This window comes from Natator depressus, chromosome 5, assembly GCF_965152275.1.
Source record: "Natator depressus isolate rNatDep1 chromosome 5, rNatDep2.hap1, whole genome shotgun sequence".
In the NCBI taxonomy this organism is placed as follows: domain Eukaryota; kingdom Metazoa; phylum Chordata; order Testudines; family Cheloniidae; genus Natator; species Natator depressus.
The window spans coordinates 89,620,545-89,642,712 of record NC_134238.1 but is presented as its reverse complement, the minus strand read 5'-3'; the positions used below and the strand labels follow the sequence as shown (position 1 = coordinate 89,642,712).

Below are 22,168 nucleotides of genomic sequence, written 5' to 3'. Positions count from 1 at the left end.
AAACCATTAAATAGATTGAATGCTGCCTACAACAGTAATGTTAATGGCTCCAATTTTATTAAGACCGTTTGCAAATCTCACACAGGTGGCAGTATCCCTGAAATGATAAACTGCGTGTCCATCTCTACTGAGCATAAACTCAAGCAGTAGAAGAAATACTAGTAGTGATGGGAAAGAAACATTTTAAGTTTGGCAATGTTTTGATGAATTACAGGGGAAAGGTATAATTTGTCATTTAAATTTGACCCTAATTAGCCCTCAGTCTTATAACCTATGATATTGTAGTGTTCTACCATGTTTGTCTTCAGAGGCAGAGCAAGCCTCTTGATTTCTATTCTCAGCTATACTCTTACTCAATGTTAGACCATATTTAGCAAGTCATTTAATGGCTCTCTGCCTTGGTTTCCTCAGGAGTAAAGTGAATATAATCATTAGAAATGGGCTGGACTCTCACAGTTTGAACCCCATGCAGCTTCCCACCCTCTGTGATTCAAAGGCGTTCAGTTCTGGGGTTTTGGTTCAGCCCAGGGATGGGGACTAAAGTGAAATTCAGATCCAGCTTCTAGAATGCTTGGTTTAGTTATGAGGGTTTAGTTTGGCCCCTGCCTCACAGGCTGTTGTGAGAATTAATGTTTGCATCCTTTGGTAAATGCAGTACATGTTGCAAGTGTAAAGTATGATAAGTGTTCTTAATAGTATGAGTGTGAAATCATCACTGTATTACAGTATCCTGAGAGAGAAACATTGTTAAAGGTGGTGCTTTTTTAAAAAAAAGGTCCTGGTAGTGGGGAGGGAATTCGAATGATTGTATTTGGAATTTAAAACACTTGTGTTTGAGCCCAGGCTATTTATTGAAACACAAAGCCATCCTGAACCCAATGCACACACTATCCTGGAAATAAGGAAAGGCTTCCTCAGACTACTTTGTCTGCTGCTGCTATGTAGACATCGTTATGATGAAACAGGCCAATAACCATTTTACAGAAATCCATCCACCAAGCTCTCCTTGCTTTCCAATAAAGACGAGGTGACACTTTGTCCTCGCTTTGCTGCAGCACTAGCCAACGCTGCTCTTTGAAGCAGTGGCACAGTTCCAAATAGCAACTAAGAGTAGGAATTAGTTATTTCATTTAGTTTCTGATTTCAAGTAGAAAATTAACACATTTGATAAGATTTCCCTTTTAGGTGATGCAACTGCATCTTGATTCCCTTTGCTTTCCTTCCTTTCACTTAGCAATTTTTAGTTCACTCCATATGAATCACGGTTCATTTAAATTGACCACAGATACATGTCACGTTATGGTTAATTGCCTCTAAAAGTAAAAATGTAAATGTATCTTCTTTCAAATACTCTCTATGAATGTTAGCACTGAATAGCAACACTCTGTGTTTAGGCAGAGAAGAGAATGAACGTGGCCATTTTAACCAGGCTTAAAATCTCAGAAATTTTTTGTTTCAGCACCCCCACTCAACCCCATACATTTTGCTCATGCTTTTGTGTTGGATGCTCTAGCTTATTTTCTCAGTTGGCAGGTTAGAATCTCTGAAATTATGCAAAAGTTTAGAGAATCTGATGTTCCAAAACACCTATATTTGAAGCTTACTAGCTGAGCAGCAGAATTTGGATAGTAAAGGACCGATTCAAAAGCCATTGAAGTCAGTTAGTTTCAGTGGGCTTTAGGATCAGGTCCTAAATGACCAAAGAAGTTCACCATTTCTTCAACCTCAGTAGAAATAAAACTAGCAATTTGTGATTTAAAAGCTTCTTGGGTTTTATGGCAGTCACTGCATCCCAGTCAACCAAAGGTCACATTCTCTTTTTCTCACATTAAAATGTGTAGAAGAAGAAAAGGATGCTAAAAGATGTGACTCCTGGAAGTTTCCTTTTGGCTGCTTTGACCTTTTAGGTATCTTGAGTCACTAGTGGTATATATTAGAGAGGGTTATAGCCAGTAAAAAGAACTATGGCTGAGGTTGTACAGGATTGGCAGAGGTCACCCCCATGCATCTTGGATTATCCACATACCAGAGCTACTCCCAGCACTAGCATGGCAGAATTAGCTGCCGTGGTGCCATTGACTACCAGAATCCTTGTTGGTCAGAGGGGGCAAAGGTGGCTTCTTGATGTGTAAGAAGGATGCTACTTTACTGAAACCTTTCCTTTCAGAATAAGCCCAGACCATATCAGTAGTGTATTTTTGCAGTTTCAGTTTTCTTTGTGTGTACAGTGGGGAGGACCATGTGACCACAAGAAGGAATGGAGTCAGAACCTGCCTCTTGCGAGTGCCCCCCCTCTGGCCGACACATGCCTGCAATTACTCAGTTTTGAATGGGGCAGCGCCCGCCTCTTGCGGATGCCTCCTTTCTGGTTCGGTGTGAGCCTGCTTTTCTTTTTGTTCTTATAACGGGGTGGCACTGGCCTCTCATGAGTGTCTGCCGGGCCGATGGCTCTTTCAGCAGGTCTTCAATGACTCAGCCCTCTAGCCAAGTCACACACTCTGTCCCTCCTTCTGGGGTATACAGCGTCTAGTTCTTTCTCATGGCTGTGGTATGGGACTGTAGCTCCAAGGCTTCTTCCCCAGAGGCACTGTCTTCTTTAACAGCCGAAAGGGGCCCATCGTGGTACCCTCAGTTGGTGTCCTTTTGGCAGCCCTCACCTGGGCTCAGTCTTCAACAAGACCACTAGGGCCCATTAGAATACCCTCCCACATCTGACTAGGTTCTGTGCTCACTCCCCTGGGCTTAGCCTGCCTGCACTGAGCTGTCTGCAGTCCTGCTGCTCTTCCAGCCAGCCAGGCATCCAGCCCTCCTCCTTCAAGCTCCAGGCAGCAACTGATTGCTCTGCCTCTACAACTTCCTTTTATACGGCCCTTTTGGCCCCTGATTGGCTGCTGCAGCGGTCCCTCTGATTGGTTGCTTTTCTGTAGCCACTCTAGGCTGCCTGGAGGACTTCTCCTCCGCTCTTTTCTGGGGCGGGGTGAAGCAGGGCTGTGTGGCCTCCAGCAGGGGGCATCTGGATCTAGTCCACCCCATCACAGAAGGTAATAAAATTAATGACAAAGGCTAAAAGTCCAGCAGTTTAGGGCTTCAAAAGCACATTTATCAAAACCCTAATGTGAATAAAAAGTAGGACTATGACGGATCATATTTTTGGATTTGTCAAATACTGAATTCTAATTTATAAAACTCAGGAGAATGCAATTGCCAATCTGATGTAACACTCAGGGCCTGTGATTGGCCGTTGTACATCTTATTTGTATATGAAAATAGCACAATGGCATGCCTAAATTGGATATTTGCTGGCTAAAATGTATGTAAAAATTAGGGGCATAACTGGGAAATCAGGCCCTCAATCATTTGGAAACAAAAGTATCAGCTTTATTCCAGTGCTTGAAGAGCTGAATTAACAATAACAACAGTATAATAATACTTCATTTTTACTGTATAGGAGGCTCCTCAACCATAAGGTAAAAATGCTTTACAAAAGGTGTGGCAGCATTATTCTACACAATTTATGGAGATGGAAAATGAGGCACAGAGAGGTTAGGCAGGACCTTGTTGAGGGACCTTGACTAATGTCTCTCAGAGACTAGTGACAGTCAAGAACAGGGCCCAGATCCCCTGACTGCTGGTTCTCAATTGACTGCATCATAGTTGCGCCCCCCCCCACCCCCCACTATCTAGTTGTGTTTTATCATCTGAAGGCATGATTTTAAAAATACCCAGTATTGGCCTAATTAGGTGCTTTTAACAATGCCACCTTGAAAGCACAATATGCAGCCTGCTTTTTTTACAGCACTCTCTTTGGGTATGTCTACATAACAAAGAAAACCCCATGGCTGGCCCATGCCAACTGACTTGGGCTTGTGGGACTCAGACTGAGGGGCTCTTTTATTTCTGTGTAGACTTGTGGGCTCGGTCTAGCACCTGGGGTCTGAGACCTTGTGAGGTGGGAGGATCCCAGACTGAGCCTGGAAGTCTACACAGCAGTGAAATAGCCCCACAGCCTGAGCCCTGTGAGTCCGAGTCAGCTGGCACAGGCTGTGTAAACATGCCCTCTGAGAGTACATAACTTAGGAGACATGAATTTTAATATTATATTGCATCTGAGAACATAAGAATGGCCACACTGGGTCAGACTAGGGATCCGTCTAGCCCAGTATTCTGTCTTCCAACAGTGACAGGTGCCAGATGCTTCAGAGGGAATGAACAGAACAGGGCTATTATTGAGTGATCCATCCCTGTCATCCATTCCAACTCCTGGCAGCTTGAAGGTTAGGGACACCCAGAGCATGATCTTGCGTCCCTGCCCATCTTGGCTAATAGTTGGTGATGGACCTATTCTCCATGAACTTATCTAATTCTTTTTTGAAGCCAGTTTTACTTTTTGCCTTTACAACATCCCCCTGGCAACGAGTTCCAAAGGTTGACTGTGCATTGTGTGAAGAAGTATTTCCTTATGTTTGTTTTAAACCTGCTGCCTATTAATTTCATGGGGTGACCCCTGGTCCTTGTGTTATGTGAAGGGGTAAATAAGACTTCCTTATTCACTTTCTCCACACCATTCATGATTTTATAGACCTCTATCATATTCTCCCTTTGTCGTCTCTTTTCTAAGCCAAACAGTTCCAGTCTTCCTAACCCCTCCTCGTATGGAAAGTGTTTCATACCCCTAATAATTTTTGTTGCCCTTCTCTGTACCTTTTCCAATATATCTTTTTTTAAGATGGGGCATCCAGAACTATGCTCAGTATTCAGTGTGTGGGCATACCATAGATTTATATAATGTGGTGTTTTGATATTTTCTGTCGTCCTATCTGTCCGTTTCCTAATGGTTCCTAAGGACTGCTGCTGCACATTGAGCAGATGTTTTCAGAGAACTGTCCATAATGACCCCAAGATCTCTTTCTTGTGTGGTAGCAGCTAATTTACACCCCATCACTTTGTATGTATAGTGGGAATCATATTTTCTTTGCATAATTACTTTGCATTTATCAACACTGAATTTCATCTGCCATTTTGTTGCGCAGTCACCCAGTTTTATGAGATCAGTGTGTAACTCTTTGCAGTCAGCTTTGGACTTAACTATCTTGAGTAATTTTGTATCATCTGTAAACTTTGTTACCTCACTGTTTATCCCTTTTTCTGGATCATTTACGAATACATTGAACAGCACTGGTCCCAGTACAGATCCTTGGGGGACTCTACTCTTTACCTCTCTCCACTGTGAAAACTGACCATTTATTCCTACCCTTTGTTTCCTATCTTTTAACCAGTTACCGATCCATGAGAGGACCTTCCCTCTTATCCCATAACAGCTTATTTTGCTTAAAAGACTTTGTCGAGGGACCTTGTCAAAGGCTTTCTGAAAGTCCAAGTATACTTTATTCAATGAATCATCCTTGTCCACATGCTTGTTGACACCCGCAAAGAATTCACATAGATTGGCGAGGCATGATTTCCCTTTAAACAAAGTCATGTTGATTCTTCCCCAACATATTGTGTTCATCTATGTGTCTGATAATTCTGTTCTTCATTATCATTTCAATCAATTTTCCTGATACTGAAGTTAGGCTTACTGGCCTGTAATTGCCCGAATCACCTCTGGAGCCTTTTTTTATCCTCCAGTCATCTGGTACTGAGGCTGATTTTAGCAATAGGTTACATACCACAGTTAGTAGTTCTGCGATTTCATAATTGAGTTTCTTCAGAACTCTTGGGTGAATACCATCTGGACCTGGTGACTTATTACTGTTTAATTTATCAATTTGTTTTAAAACCTTCTCTATGTACTGGTTAATGTTTGTTAAAGAACATTAATCTGACCACTGTATTTATGAAAGTCCTCTATATCAGCGACTAATATTGGAACAAAAATATTACCATGTTCCATTTTAAGAACACTGGACTTTCTGTATCATCTGGGAGTAAACTGCATATGTGATCTGAATAGATGTCCTCAGCATTGCAAAACACTGAGAGAGTACAGTGTTGGGCAGAGCGTCTAAGAAAGACACCACAGTTGGGAAAAGATATGGAACTCTGATATTGTGTTCTTTTCACTAGTCCTGTAGATCAGCTAGCCACAGCTTCGAGTGATCTGACAGAGACACAAAGAGAGCTACCTTTCTACAACAGTCTTAAAAGTGGGTGACTGATTTTTGGTCAAGGTCTTCTTTCTGTACCAGTTGCTGGATAACTTCTCTTCCTCCACTTTTATTTTGAGCTCTCCAGTATTGGCTCTGTAGTATATATTTTCTACTACAATTTTCTGAATGGCAGCTTATGCAACAGCAAGGATTGTTTTGAAATAGCCTTAAACCTGGGACCCAGTATTCTGGCGACTATTCCAGTGAATGTCAACTGTTTTGCCTAAACTTTCTTAACTGGCTCCCTTTGAAGTCTGAGAAACCCAGTCAAGGACTTGGTAGATAGGACATGACATGTCCTCTCCTAACTACCACATTCCATAACGTTTTAACAGTACTATCTCGGTGACCCTGAATAACTTGACAGACAGAGGACTGGTGAACAAATTGTCCCTGCCTAATCAAATTGCAAAGTTTGTTTTTTTTTATTTCAGTGGAAACCACATTTTACTTAAGTTTCTATTCAGAGTCTGCAGCACTCTTTACATCTCAACTCTTTTATTTTTTTCGTGTTCTATTTCACTGCACCTCCATCACTCTACCAATGATGCCAGCCTCACCACTTCCTTTATTTCCTTGTCTCCTTCTGTCTTTGTGCCATCTGCTGTGTCACACCATTTGCCTGGATTGCCCTCCTTGTCTCAGTGAATCAGGCCCCCATCATCTTGTCATTTAATCATCTTCTTAAAACTCTTCTCCTGCGAGCCCTATGAATAATCCATGATAGTGTAACACCATCACCTCTTCTATCTGGGGGAAAAAAAATTCCAAGTTATCACTGTTGGCATGCGACTAAGGTTTTGTCTGACCTTTGTCTGTCAGGCCCCAACCTTGCAATTGAATCAATATGCTCAAACTCTTGTGCCCATGAGGAGCAACATTGACATGTGGGAGTTCATGAAGGCGTAATAGACTGGCTGTGTGAATCCAATTGCAAGACTGAGGCCTTAGGTGTTCATCCTGCAAAGACTTAAGCACAAGCTTAACTTTATGCACCGTGAGTAGTCCATTGCCTTTAGGGGGATTACCCCAGTGCTTAAAGTTAAGCATGCACATAAATTTTTGTACAGTCAGGACCTTATAATGTAAACTCCTCAGGTCAGGGTCATAGGTCTGGTTCTACATTCACACTGGTGTAATTCTGCTGACTTCACAGGAGTTACTCCTTATTCACACTGGAATAACTAAGAGGAGAATCAGGCCCCAGGTCTATTTGTGTATAGTACGGTACCAAGCACTTATTCACGCTTAACAAATGATAATAATTGGACTGCTGAATGAAAACTAGGAATGAAATTGGCTCTCAATCATTTTCATTCCCTAACATGACTGAATTGCAATAGGCAAGCAACAAGTTTGAGACTGGAAAAGAAAACTTAGCTCTTTGAAATTCTTTCACATACAATAATCAACGTTGGTGTTAGTAACGTGTGATGAGTTTGTTTATATATATAATGTATATAATACACAAATATATAATAATTTGAAATGAAACTTTAGATTTAACAATGAAAAAGCCCATACAGATGCTCTGAGTGTCCTAGCAATAAACTTTCAATAACAACGATGATCATTCAGCAACATTAAATACTGATATACAAGTTAACTCTCGCAAACAGCAACATTTAAAAATAAAGGAAATGGAGATAATGATCTATCACAGAACAATTGAGGTGATTTTAATATACAGTGTAGTGATATTAATGTGCAATTATATTGCTTTGAACTCTGCATTATGGAGTTCTTCAGGAACCCACAGCATGGCCTGAATACAGTAATTTAATTTAAGATCCTTTATCTATGTGAAAGGAGGAAAGCAGGAGAATTGTCAGGATTAAAATTATCTAAATTGTAATAAAAGCACTGAGTCCAGCAATAACATAGTATTCTTTAGGAGGAGGTAAGACACTCACACTACATTACGTTATGTAACTAATCCTCTCAGCAGCAATCTAGCCTGAAGCCTTCCTCTCACAACAGTTAAAAACAGTGCCTGTGCAGAAACTGGGCAGCTCAGAAGTGATACACACTTGTACTGAAATTATATTTTACATGTGGATTAGCCAAGTCTCTCTCTCTCTCTCTCTTTGTTTTTGTTGGCTTATGCTAAATCCCAAAGATTGTTTCAGCGAAAAGGAATTTTGCACACACCCTATTGAAAATGTGAAGTAGCGCACCCAACCAGCTATATTTGGCTTCCATGTGTGCTATTACCTACACCCAAACAAAACATGATATTATCTACTAAAGGTTTTAATTAGCAAGAAAATGAATTGTAAATGAATTAGTCACTTTTACTTACTTTCTAACAGTCATATTCAACTCCTATTGAAGTCAATAGCAAAATTCTCATTAACTCACATCGGACCAGGATTTGGCTCTAAACCTTTGGTTGTTTGGAGTGAGCTGATGTCTAGATAAGGTTTGATCTCTTCACAAAATTGTGAATTTACTGAGATGAGATATCTTAAAAAAGACCTCCTGATGAAATATATATTTTCAGGAATACAGTGCTTGTAAATCCAATTCTCATATTATTTCCTTGGGTTTTTTTTAGTGTCATTAGAACAAACAATGGTGACAATAAAAAGTGATGTATATAATAACATAACTGCAGTCAGACAACAACAGCCTGTGTAAGATGATGCTGTGCTAAGAAGTATTTATGATTTAGAATTAGGTGTGTGGATTGAATCCCAATCCAAAACTGGTTTTCCTGAAGGCTCTCAGCCTTAGACAACCATCCTTAAGGTTCACATAGTGGGCTTGATGGTAGATTGAGGGAAATATTGATCTGATTTTAAAAAAAAAAAAGCTCAGTTTTTATTTAGTCATTGGTGTAGTGCCTGTTGATTTTTAGAGGCAATTAATCCATTATGAAAAAATTGGTAACTTTCTCCTCGGTTATAATTTTCTCTTTCATAACAAAGTAAATCAAAGATGTTCATGACACTGAGGGCTTGTTCCAGCGCATAGCCGATGTAGAGTGTTGTGCATATAAACACAAGGTAAAGAGTAGTGAGCACCTGGGAACCTGATGCTGCATTAATAAGAGCACTGCAGTGTGATTGCCAAATTTCTTTTGCTAAGCAGCCAGAACAGAGCAAAAAGAGAGTGGTTGCGGTGGGGGGGGGGGCGGGGTGCATACAGATGATCACCATTAAGACCATGATTCCTCAGAAACTTCCATGTTCTACTCACGTCTACTCCTTGTTTGGCAGCGGGTCTGACTAAGGTTCTTCTGCTCAATGTAGAGGACTATCCCCAGTGTTTATCACTACTTGTTCCCATTTATAGTCTCTGTTCCTATAATACTACTGAGTCAATACATGGTGCTATGCTGCAGAAAGCCTTACACATTTAGTGTGTCAGCATTGATTGGCATTTAAAACTTGATAGAAATGTTGTGGTGCTAGTTCTGATACCGCTCTTTTTAGGACGAGAGCATACTGCTGGGAGGATACCCATATAAACAAAGCATAATTATGCCTATGATATATGCTGACCCCCATAGTCTGTATCTACTAGTTGTATTGTATTGCATCTTATTGTGAATATTCTGTGTGTTCAACATACAAATAGCATGCATTGTAATATTTGATTTTTAATTAACTAATGAAAACCACGCCCATAAAACACCGCAAATTATGCGTTTTCCATAAACCATGTACAGTTTTTATTTAACATTTATTTTGCACATTTTGAAATGCATTCCATGTGTATTTGTCTTCTTCTTTATCTAGTGTTCATCTGTGTTTATTTCCTTGTGTTAATTTTTCCTTAAATTTTGTGAAGCATGATTTCTCATATTTTATTTTGTTTCTTTTAGGTTTTGTTTTGTTTCATAAGATCCCACTGGATGGGTAAATGAAATAAGGAAAAAAAATGAGAGAGGGGCTCTTGAGCTTGTTTGTTGAAGCTGCACGCTAGGGAGTGGACATTGTTCTTGTCCTGTGAATTGCCACATCCTTTGGACTTCTCTTTTAGACATGGGTTGTGTTTGGAAGATTCTAGACGTACACACAGCTCATTAGTTGTTTTGGAGACATCAGGGCAAAATCAGCCCTCAGGCCGCTATCAAACTCAAGAACGCCCAGAAATAAGCTATCAGATTCTTTTTTATTATCCTGTTTTTACTGTGGCTTCAAAATGGCATTTAAATGAAATTTGGTTACATTGTTTTCTCTGTCAAAAAGTTTTTCTGTTTGAACTTAACTGGAAAGATGTTGGTTTTGAGAAATAATATTTATTAAAGGTGAATTGCAAAGTTTTTTCATTTAAAAAATGAAAAAAATCAGATGTTTAAGGCCCAGATTCTACAAACACTTTTGCATGTGCTTATCTTTAAACTTGTAAGTAGTCCCATTGAATTCAGTGGGACTGTTGATGTACTTAAAGTGAATTGGGGCCTAAAATCTTGAAGCAGTAAACATATAGGTCTGATCCTGTAATCCTTATTCCTGTGAGTGGTCCCATTGGCTTTACTGGGAAGATTCTGGTGAGCAAGAATTACATGAGTTAGAGTTACAGGATCAGACCTTAGTCCATGTAAGTTGATTCAGCAAAGCCCATCCTTGTTGAGAATATCACTTAACTATGTGCTTAACTTTAGGCTTGTGTTTGTGTCCTTTGCTGGACTGGGACGGTTTGAGCTGGAGCTTAGAATACAGATGCGAAATTAACATCTTTTGGTGTTGATCCTGCAAACCAAACATACACACATCACATGCATAAGCATTTTCAGGATCAGGGCCTACACTTGAAACATAATTTTTTAAAGTAATTTCCATGTCAAATACCTGCCAAATCCTGAGTTCAGTACTTGAGCTTTCTTATTCAGAAGGTGACATCGGTAAGAAAGAAGAAAAAAATCAATGAAAAATGTTTTTGAAATTAAAAAAATGAGTTAAGAGGATTCCCAGAAAGGGAAGCTGAGATGAACCTCTATAGAAATAAATGATTGTAAAGATGGGGTGTTTCCATTTCCACACACCAAATTTGTGGGTTTTGAATGAATGAACAGTCACTTTGATTTCCTCATAGGCTGTTAGAAGTTGAGGACATGCTATATGCCATTTATGGTTTATCTAGATAATAAATGTTGGTTTTGGTTATTTATTTTAACATAGGACATTTGGAAAAAAAGGAAGGGCTTTAGATTACTTTCTCTATTTGGATTTGCTTTTCTTTCTTTTTCCCTTTTCCGTTCACCCCATTTTTAATTTCTACTCTCTCTGTATTGGTGCGTCTGTTGTTTGCTGTACTCTTTTTCAGTGTCTAGCTTTCGTCTACTTTACAATATTCTGTATTGCATCATTTGTTTTTGCTTGTTTCCTTCCTTATCTTCCTTTTGTTCTTTCTTTTCTTCATTGTGTATGATCCTTCCTTCACCTTTAAGTCTCTTTCCCAATCTCTTCCTCTTTCTCAGCCCAACTCTTTGACTGTCTTCTTACATTCCCTCCAATCTTTCACACCCATCATTCACTCTTCCCTCGGCATCCACCCGGAAGGAGTCTGCCTCTGAGTCTGGGAACATTTGTACTCATCTTGTCCCAAATAGGGAGTTATTTCTTTCCCCTTTTCACTGATATGAGGAGTGGAGTTCTGGGGTGTTTCCTTTCCTTCCCACAAGCCAAAAGGCTCTAGTGAGGTGTCCTCTCCTGCTGTTCATCTGTGTAATGGATAGAGGTGGAGTTGGAATTCAATATATGTTCAAATTCCACAATGTCTTAGGTCAACCTACACATGCTTTCCTTGGGCAGCAGCATTTGACGGAGGATAACAATTAGGGCTGTTCTTCACAGTCGGTCAGTTGGAGTGATATCAGCTAAACCTTGCTTTTGTTCCTTGAAATAAAATCAGAAAACATTGGCCTTCTCTCTTCTAAATGCATAAGGAAGTGCTCTTTCAAATCATATGTTTTGGAGATGCCTATTCTTTTCTACCCTACTGATCCTTTTAACTCATTTTTTTTAATTGACTTTTGCACTGACATCTTGTTTGCCCATGCATCTCCAACTTTATTTGAATTGCTTCTGATGTAACTGGGCCTGATTCTAATCTCTCATACACTTGTGTAAATCAGGGATAACTGAACTAAAGTTAACAGAATTACAAAAGGATAGTACTGATGTAATATCAGAGCTTGGTCTGCTGGGCCAAATTCCAATCTCAATTACAATCGTGAAAATTCATTGTATTACAGTTAAGTTAGTCTATGTTTACTCCTATGTAAATGAGATAAGGATCTGAGCCTTTCTGTTCTGGCAAGGAAAAGACTAAATGCCAAACTCAGAATTTGGCAACTAAGTTAAGGACAAGATGGTTTTGAAATATTTTTGGATTTGAAATTTAGTACATACATTCCATAAGTGATTTAGGATCTTACCTGACACTACTTGTGATTTATTTTGTAACACTTTGCAATTCAACTTTAAGGAACAATAATAGGTTTGAATTTCAAATAGTTCTTCTCGTACTGACACAGTATTTTGGATTTTATGTAACCAAGACATTAACAAATCGGAACTGATGTATGCACCATTGATAGATATATACAGATATAGATATCTATCTATCTCTCTAGCAATCAATCACTGTAGGATATCCTTGTTGAGTATTTTGTATGATATCTTTTTCATTAGTCACTAAATGCACTGTTACTTAATATAGATGTTCACAGAGCCTTATGGATTACAGCATGTGATTAGTTACTACTTTTTTTTTTAACAGTGACAATGTTTAAATAATGGAACTAGGCTACCTGTTTCTAAAATATTTTCTTTCCATTACATGAACACATTAGTCTCTTAAAGCTAAAGGGAGCTGAACTTTAAGCAGGGAGATTGCAATACACCCTAAATTGGTATTTTTCAGCTTGATTGTAAATGACATTGCCTGTCACTTTAGAGGTTCTAATCTGCCCAGATGGTGTGGAACAAAGAGCTCATCTAATTACAGAATTCCCAACTCTTTAAAATAAAGTGAGATTCAAATCAAGAATCAGGTAGGAGCCATTAAAATGGTAAAAGTCACTGAACATCCAGCATGTGATAGATACTAAAAACCTTTTATGTTATTTCAGTGAGCAATAAAAAGTTCATGAAACATTTAAAGGACAAGTTTAGAAGTTTGCCAGACCTGAAAGGAAATCAAAAATATATTTGTATTATTACACTAAAAGAGGTTTATTTATGCTATAATTTGTTTTAAAATGAGGATTAGTAGATCAAGCAGATAAGAGCATTAAAAGGCCATATGGTAAAACCCTTCTGTTGGTGAGCAGTTACTCACACAAATAGTTCAAGTGACTTCAATGGGACTACTGCTCACCAATGTAAACAAGGGGTTGCACAATCAGGTCCTTTTAATAAGTAAGGGTCTGCTCCTGCTCCCACAGAAGTAAATGGGAGTTTGGTGATAGAAGCACATCCCCATCAGGGAAGGAAACATCTCCAGGAAACCAATGAACCACATTTTAGTTAGAAACCATTCCACTTAATATATTTCCTGTATTTATTATTTCTAATTCTTTGTGGTTATTGACCAGAATCTGGTCCTCTCTCCTGCCACAAATGGCCCCTAAAAGCATTTCCCCAAGGATTAGAAGGCTTTTTATGGGCGCTTACCGTTACAGGTATTGGAATGCAGTTTCTGTTGATTCTGATCCTAACATAAAGGTCCAGTGTTTAAAGGATCCTCCATCCAGCTGTCAGTTTTGTGCCTACATTTGGGCATCTAACTCTCATTTTCTGATGCCAGGAGGTAGATATCCAAAAGCTATTAATTCAAGGCCTGTACATTGGAAGCAATTAAACAAAACCTTAGTCCTGACACCTTTTTGATTCAAGTTCATTTTCTTTGTTGCATTTTTACCTATTTGAGGTCATAGCCATCCTCTTCTGTAGATGTAGTGTTGGACAACCACAACTGATGTCCATGTTCACATCAGAGAGTACTCAAAAGCTTATCTGAAGTAGAGGTGAATGACTTCTTGGTTTGGGGGCTGAAACAAAGCACCGGGGAAAAAAACAATTTCAGGCTGAAAAAACTGTTTAATTCAGTCTGAAACAAAATGTTTTGTTTCTATTTTTTTTACCCTTTTTTGTAAATAAATCTATCTAAATTTATAAATGAAGTGTTTCAAAATGAAAAGTTGAAACATTTCATTTTAAAAATATTGACAAAACTTTTTGGAAAATATTTTCAATTCTTTTTTGGCCAAAACTATTTGCCGAATTTAACCCAAATGTCTGAATAGTTTGGGTTAAACTGGATTTTTGGCAAATAAACTATTTGTCTGAAAAATCCCACCCAACTCTGATCTGAAGTTTGTTCCAGTTTTTTGAGACTGCTTCATTCCTCCTTCCCTACAACCCTCAAAGACTTCACTGACTTCTCCCTGTCCTCTCAAGCCTTCAGTAGCCCCCGACTGTCCTTCCCTATCATTCTCCAGAAAGCCCCATCTTCATCTTTCTTGCCCTCTACCAGGTCCCTTTGCCTGGGTGTGCACACATTCTGAAGAGTTAATCCCAGGGCCCAATAGCTATGGATGCTTTTCTGGAGGGCTTTGGCACACTATGGGGGTAGGTGCACCCAAGTGCAATGTATGCCCCAAATTGTGCAAGGTTTAGAATTCGTAGCAGCAGAAAGAGTTCCTGAGTAGCTGGGCACATAATGTGGTTTTTCAAAATGGAAAGTGGTGTGTTGCGGGGATGCAACATTGTAGAGAAAACTGGTGTTATATATGTCATTGCCTTGCTTCAACAAAAATGTCTAGAACAAAACTTTCAAAAGTGGCCTCTGTCTGTGCTAGCACTTTAATACCCATAACCATCCTCTGCTCTGTAAACATAAATGGCTAAGTTAGGTGGAAATAAGATGTTTGACTACTCTGTTTACTTACATAAGTGCTATTTTTAGGCCCATCTGTAGAGGATTAATTGAGGCCACTTTGCAGCTCTCCCCATAAGAATTTAAACTTTTTAAGACTGAAGTAATAATGGTATTTGTGGGAATTAAAATACACAGCTAGAAACGGAACTAATTGCTTCTGTATTGTACAAAATAACTACAGTTGCATTAACAAGAACACATCCTCAGCTGGTGTAAACGTATGTCGCTCCATTCATTTTAATGGAACTATACCACCTAACACCAGCTGGCAATCTGACCCACTGAGTTCAGTGCAGAAAATGTACAGATCATTGCTTAAAGGTGCAGAGTCTCAGTTGGGATTAGGGTTGATTGAAGAGGTCAGTCCTGAGTGTCAGCATTCTGTTTACAGAAGGGGCTAGACATAGTCTCAATTCCAGGTAAAACTTTAAAATGAAAATGAAGGCAAGAGACTAGAGTTGCTACCATTTTCTTACATTTCATCTCATAGCCTGTTGCTAGGTTTTAATTTAATCACAGAATAAACTGGACGGTGCTCACATCTGTACAAGAAAATGGAGCTACTTTAAAGTTCAGACATTTGCTGAAAAATATAGAAGCACAAGAACTGCTGGGTAGGATTTCAGATGTGTATGTGGTGGGGGAGTTACTTGTACTGAACTATTGATGGAAACTGGGTGAAATCCCTGGCCTACTGAGGTCAACTGGAGTTTCCTATTGACATAAGTAGGGCCAGGATTTCACCCTCTGAGTTTGATTGTGTGCGCACTTAAACCAGTTTTGTACCATTATAATGCCATTGATTTCATTGGATTGACTGCTGATTTACACCAGTGTGAGAGCAGAATCAGGCCCTCATATCACAAATTAAGCATGAGAACAGAGGTTTCTTAAGTAAAGTTGAAACTTCTCTCTCTGCCATTCAGAACTCTACACCTTTTAGTTTTTTTTAAATGTTAGTTTCAGTATAGAAAACGTAACCTCTCTGTATCCAAAGTCTGTTTTCTCATGTATCAAGGGAAATAATGCTCCAAATGATTATCAACAACTAGGCATCCTAACATATCTTTTAAAAATACATTTGCTGTAATCCATCAACATGTTGTAAATCTTAGATTTTCCACTCCCAACATATGTTTAGAGCTGATTTTATATTTCTTGTAAATAATTGACAATTCTTGTTTTTATTTCAAATACTATCTTAATAATGTGGACAGACTACATAAATGTACTTGCTGGACTTATTTTTAACAGGCCAATAAAGTTTTATAATTCATTATCATTGTGTCTTGTACTTTCTATAAATACTTAGCATGCACTTGGTATTTTACTAGTAATGTACAGTATTTTATTGGAAAACGTGTAATTCTATAGGGTGTGTCCTCAGTTATCACATGGTACCAGATGTTATAAATCAGTACAGTCTATGGATGTGTTTATTTAGTTGTGAATGATGGATTTAGCACAATTACCCAGAAATCCTTGTGACACAAACATTCTTGTAGGGTGAGTCCTGTTTAAAATTAAAAAAAGAAGAGTTGGGGGACTAAATTTACAAATATGGCTTACAAAATGTGTGTGTGCATATCATTTGTGAACACAATCAAACACTTGTGTATTCAGATCAGGTAACTGCACATATAACTGTGGCCTTGATCCTGCAAGAGAATACTTCAGTTGGGCTTTGTAGCAGAGGGGTCTACCCAAATGGATCCTATTTACATATGGGTTTACAGGATCAGAGCTTATGTGCTTCACAATCACACAGCTGGTGGGTTCTGTTTTGGAGACTGCTTAGATAATATGGTCCTTTAAAATAGATGTATAGAATGTTGACTACTTGGGTGCTAGGAGAAACCATGCTGATTTTTTTAAAAAATAACTTTGAAAGAAAAATCAATAATATGGTTTGAAGATTTGAATGCCATTGTGTCACTGTGAGGTTGCACAGTGGTTTCCTGAAAGACTATATAGAGGTAGAAAAAACAAGTTAAGAAGGTTGAAACAATTATGTCATAACTCAAGCCCAAGTTTTGCCCTTTTTGCACAGGCATCTCATATTTCCCCCTGGATTTCATTGCAGGAGTTGGAATTTGGCAGATTCAGATTTTTCATGATAAATGGTCATTCATGTTTGTGAAATGTACAGTCCCAGATTTCCCTTCGGGAAGGACTGTAGATCCCTGAACATTTTACCAAATCAGCTTAATATGGTCATGGGAAATGACTAATTTTTCTTAAAGTTGGCATGGTGACTATGTCAGATAGCATATTTTACACAGATGCTTTCTCAGTACTCATGTGAAATGTGCTATTGCAGACAACATAATGGAGCTTCATCATCCAAAAGAAATGAGCCTGATGAAAGGCCCATTCATATATTTAAAAGGCTTTATATATAACTTTCTACTATTGTAATTCAAAGGGATATTGTCCATATTAGTTTAGACCCAAAATATATGGTGGCTTTTTTTTTTTAAAAAAAAGGGGGGATCAGAGGGGTAATAAAATATAATATGTATAGAAATGTTTTAATGAAGTGAAAATGAGTGAAAAGTGTTAGGGTTTTGCCATGCAATATTTTGCTGTAGGGCTTGTCCCAAACTCAGTAGAAATGTACCATCTAGGGAGGAGAATGAAAAAGTGAAACAGACAAGAAACAAAAGTGAAACTGACCATTTACATTGTCCAAGATGAGTGAAGAAAGTAAACAAGCAGGATAAGTAGTAAAAAGAGATTTAAACTTTTTCAGTTATTTAAAGTTTAATAATCCATGATGGTGGTAAAAAGACAAGCAATGATTCCTTTTAAATATATATGAATTATATCTTAATAGTTATTTTTTAAAAAGTAGGTTCTTATAAAGACAAATTATAAGAGAGGGGATTAGACACAAACATGAACTGCACACATTCAAAATTTTTACCAGTACATGTTATATGAATAATTGTTTTTGATAGTGCCATTTAATTTCTTCATTTTGAACATAGTGCAAGAATAAACTGTCAAGTTCATAGATTTTTTTGGTTTAATTCCCTATTGTTGAATATAGGGAAGGAATGAAATATCATCACTGTCCATGTACAGTAACTGATGCTTTATTCCTACATTGTGTTAATAATCACAAGGATTAATAGGCTGTAGCTCAAATAATTACACACACACAGAGCAAATCTTGCAGTTCTGAGTTTGGCAGTATTTCGTGTCATAGGACTACCGAATTGGGCCCAAAAAGTCAAAAAATTCTAAGCTTAGATGTTCAGATTATTCTGATGAAAGACTTTTTGAGGCAAAAATTTGTTAATTGTTAAAGTAAATAAAATATACATAAATTGCTAGTGCAAATGTATTGGAACTGGGGCGGTGAAGCTGAGAAAACATTTTGGAGTCATGATAGTAAAAAAAATTAGTTTTGCTTAAGGTTTACCATTCAAACTTTTAGCATCCACATTGTCAGATAAACTCTTTAATGACCAAGGCGATGGAATATTGATGATGTGCACAAACAAACAGAGAGCAGAGTGTTTAAAAAAATGCAATCCAACCCAAAATATAAAGCTGCATTTAAAAATCCTATAAGGATTGCAAGAAAGACTTTGCTTCTAAACTTCACAAAATACCTCAACAAACAAACAAACAAACAAAACATAGAAAGGCATATTTGAAACAGGAGAGGAAATGATTTTGCGTTAGATCTAATGATTGATCACAAGTTGATGCTGCCTTTGGTATGAATAACTTGCTGTGCTAGCTGCAAAGTAGCTGCATAAAATTAACTTGCTTGTTAGGCTGGTACCTCCCCTGTAACCCACTACTTTACCTTATTTTGGTGATTCAGACCTTGTTCTCATAGCCCCCAATGATTTCATTGTGCCTGCATGCTTCATGATCGTAAACTTTACATACAATTCCAGTTATAAGCAACAACCTTAATCAATACAGTCTTAGTTAAAACCTCAGATAGAGTGCATTGCAGTAATGCAACCTCAAGATGGATAAGTGTGGCAAGATCTATCTCTGAAAGAATAGGTCACATCATCTATTTCCATTCTTTCTTGCCAAATGAAGATGATACAAATCACTCATGGGAGTTACTGTTGTCTGTGCATCCAGAAGCAACAGAGGATTCAGTATGATGCCTGAGTTGTGACCCTGAGTAACCAAAAAGCAGGCATACCCTTCTATCAAGGGAGCTGATAAAATTTCCAGTATTTGTTCTGATGAAATGGAGATGTAGAGATGAGTATCATGATCCGCGCCTCAGGCCATATTTTCTCACTGACCCGCCTAATAGCCCCTATTAAATATAAAGGGTGAAACTCCTTGGGGACAGATGAGCAATTTCTCAGAAATACTCTGGAATGACTCAAGAAGGTAAGGAGCATAACTCCGTTCAAGAGGAGCTCCATCTACCCCTGCAAGGGTTAGCAGATTTATTAACACAGCCTCATTCTCCAGAGCATTGAGGCCAATGACAGATCTGTATGAATCAGCATGGAGACTTCACCCATTTCCGAGAGGAGGTCAGGACCCCTTGCTTACTTCAACCCTTCCTGCCCTTCTTCAGTAGCTAAGAGGGTGAGCCATGTCTGCACTTCCCTATAGGATGATGCCTAGCCAATATGCAGAGGAATGAGAGGGAGATTCACTAAGGTTCTCTTGTACTAAACACCTAGCAACTGCTGAGACAATTCCATGGAGACACACACACACACATACATACTATGTTCTATTCAGACCTGTATATTTTTATAAACACAAAATGTAAATTAGACTGAATTAATGGGTCTGAACTTCAAACCAGTTCATGTTGCCTGAAATACGAGTGATAAAATGGAAACGTGAAGGGAAAACTCTTAATTCTATTCTCTGATGGTCTCCGCACGTTGGCTTGCAACTGGGCATATCAACAGAGGACCAGTCCCAAGCGAAATCAATGGAAGACTTCCATTGGCTACTGTGGGATGTTGGACACGATTGCTCAATGTATTGAATGGTTTTCCAGTCAGGTGCACTATATATGAAGAGAGATCCTGTTCTATGGGCCTAATTTCCCTCTTGATTATACCTTTTGTTAAACCAGAAGTAACTTCACTGCAATCTATGGCGTTACATCTGTGATATAATTTAGAGGTACGGTACTTGGATTATGCACTCCTTCGGGGCAGGGACCATCTTTTTGCTCTGTGTTTTTTACAGGGCCTAGCACAATGAGATCCTGGTCTGTGACTAAGGCTCCCCAGGCTAGTGCCGTACAAATAATTAATAATACATCACTGCAACCGACAGGACAATCAGACCTGTATTGACTAAATTAATAAATTTGTCAGTCCTCGCTCTTTTTCTAACAGCCAGCCCTAAACCTGAAAAAAATATGAATGGATGATCAATGATCTCTACCTTTTATTTTGGAGGGAGGAAGAGGAGGATTTTCTTCATTTTTTCTTCTCTAATTTTTAATATATCAGTCATAAGAAAAGTGAAGAAACCCACCAAGAAATGCAGACATCACTGATTCAAGGTCCATTTGTGTAAAAGAATACTAATCAAAATCAGGTAAGTTCAGATAGCTCTGCAGTAAGTTCCTAGATCATTTCCTGCATAGAATAACATGGCAGTCATTTCATATAAATTTCTTGAAGTGGAATATTCTCAGGCCAGTCGTCTTCTTGTGTGTACTAATGCAGTCATTGCTTCTCATACATCAGCATGGGTTCCCCGTTGAAAGTTCCCATAGCCTATTTTTAGGCAAAGAGTTCTCAATCATTTTGTTAGGATGGCATAAAAATCATGTTTCTTTCTCTGGAAAGAAATGTTCATGTGTAATTGTATTTTTTCCCTTTGAAGAGGATCCCAGCTTTCCATCCCTTATCTCCTTTTCATATGTTTGTATGAATAAACCTGTACTCTTGCCATAAAAATGTAATGTTTTGAAATCGTGGCTGAATTGTTGCTTTTTATCAGGACTATGTAGCCTTTTAACTTGCAGATGTTGAAATCCGCTCTCCTAGGAGACCCCATTTCCAAATATAGTGATTTGAGGTGGCGTGTGGTTTAGGGATCTATAACTTTTTACCTCTGGCTTACTGGTCTGAATTCCACCAAGGATGGAAGTGACTGAAACTTCTAGTTATCTGATGGCTCTTTGCTAGCCTGTGTGATATTGTTTGGATCATGAATGATCTCAAGTGGACAGGTGTTCATGCCAGAAAAGGGTATCTCACTGGGAGTCTGGCTAGAAAGGTCAGGGACTGTGTAGGCATGGAGATTGAATTATCCTGTCATCCCTCTAACTACTAATGGTTTGAATGCCTCAAGGAGAGGTAGTGTAGCAAGCTAGACTGCATAAGGGAATCTCAGAAAAATGTTAAAACTTTTCCTTTCTGGGACACACGGGTCTTGTCTGAGGTATGATTTCAACAAAAATTAGGCTTCTGTAAGGCATATTTGCTTAATGGAGGTTTCAGATATAATTTTGCCCCATGATATCCACAGTAAGGAACACCATATGCATGTTGAAGTTCCTTTTGCAAAGAGTCTGGTCAGATCCCTGTCTGGCTTATTTCGTGACCTCAGTGCCATGGCTCAGGCTCCTGGCTGTGTCAAGCAACATTTCATAAAATAAACCAACAGAATTTATTCGTCTATGATTTTGTCATCAGAGTTATTGACACAAAGGGATTGTGTCTGCCTGTGTGGTCCTGGCTGCAGTCTGATCCTTGTCTGGCTCACTAAGAGCATGTCTGTGCTGCAGTGAAACACCCATGGCTGGCCTGCATCAGCTGACTTGGGCTCACAGGCTCGGGCTGTGGGGCTATAAAATTGCAGTGTAGACAACCGGGCTTGGGCTAGAGCCTGGAGACCCCGTAAGGGAAAAGGATCCCAGAGCCCATGCTCCATCCCGAGCCTAAACATCTACACTGTAATTTTATAGCCCCACAGCCCAAGCCCTACTAGCCTGAATCAGCTGATGTGGGCCAGCTGAGGGTGTTTTATTGCAGTGTATATGTACCCTTAATTTCCTCTTAATTGAACACAAAGGGGATGCTAACAAAAATCAAGCAAATTAATTTTAAATTGAAGCTTGTGTTTCATTCAGACTGGAAATAAAGTGTAAATGCTGA

The 22,168-nt window shown here is 38.7% G+C and overlaps 1 protein-coding gene across 4 annotated transcripts in view; it reads left to right on the top strand.

The window, feature by feature from the left end:
• Positions 1-22,168, top strand: part of NTRK2 (neurotrophic receptor tyrosine kinase 2) — a 265,538-nt gene that overhangs the window by 109,601 nt on the left and 133,769 nt on the right. The window contains exon 12 of one of the 4 annotated variants that reach the window (XM_074953178.1): positions 9,979-16,300. The exons of the other annotated variants lie outside the window; for them this stretch is intronic. Coding sequence (XP_074809279.1) covers positions 9,979-10,016 — 38 coding nt within the window. The 3' untranslated portion in view covers positions 10,017-16,300. Of the gene's footprint in view, positions 1-9,978; positions 16,301-22,168 lie in introns of those variants that run through there. 4 annotated transcript variants of the gene reach the window in all.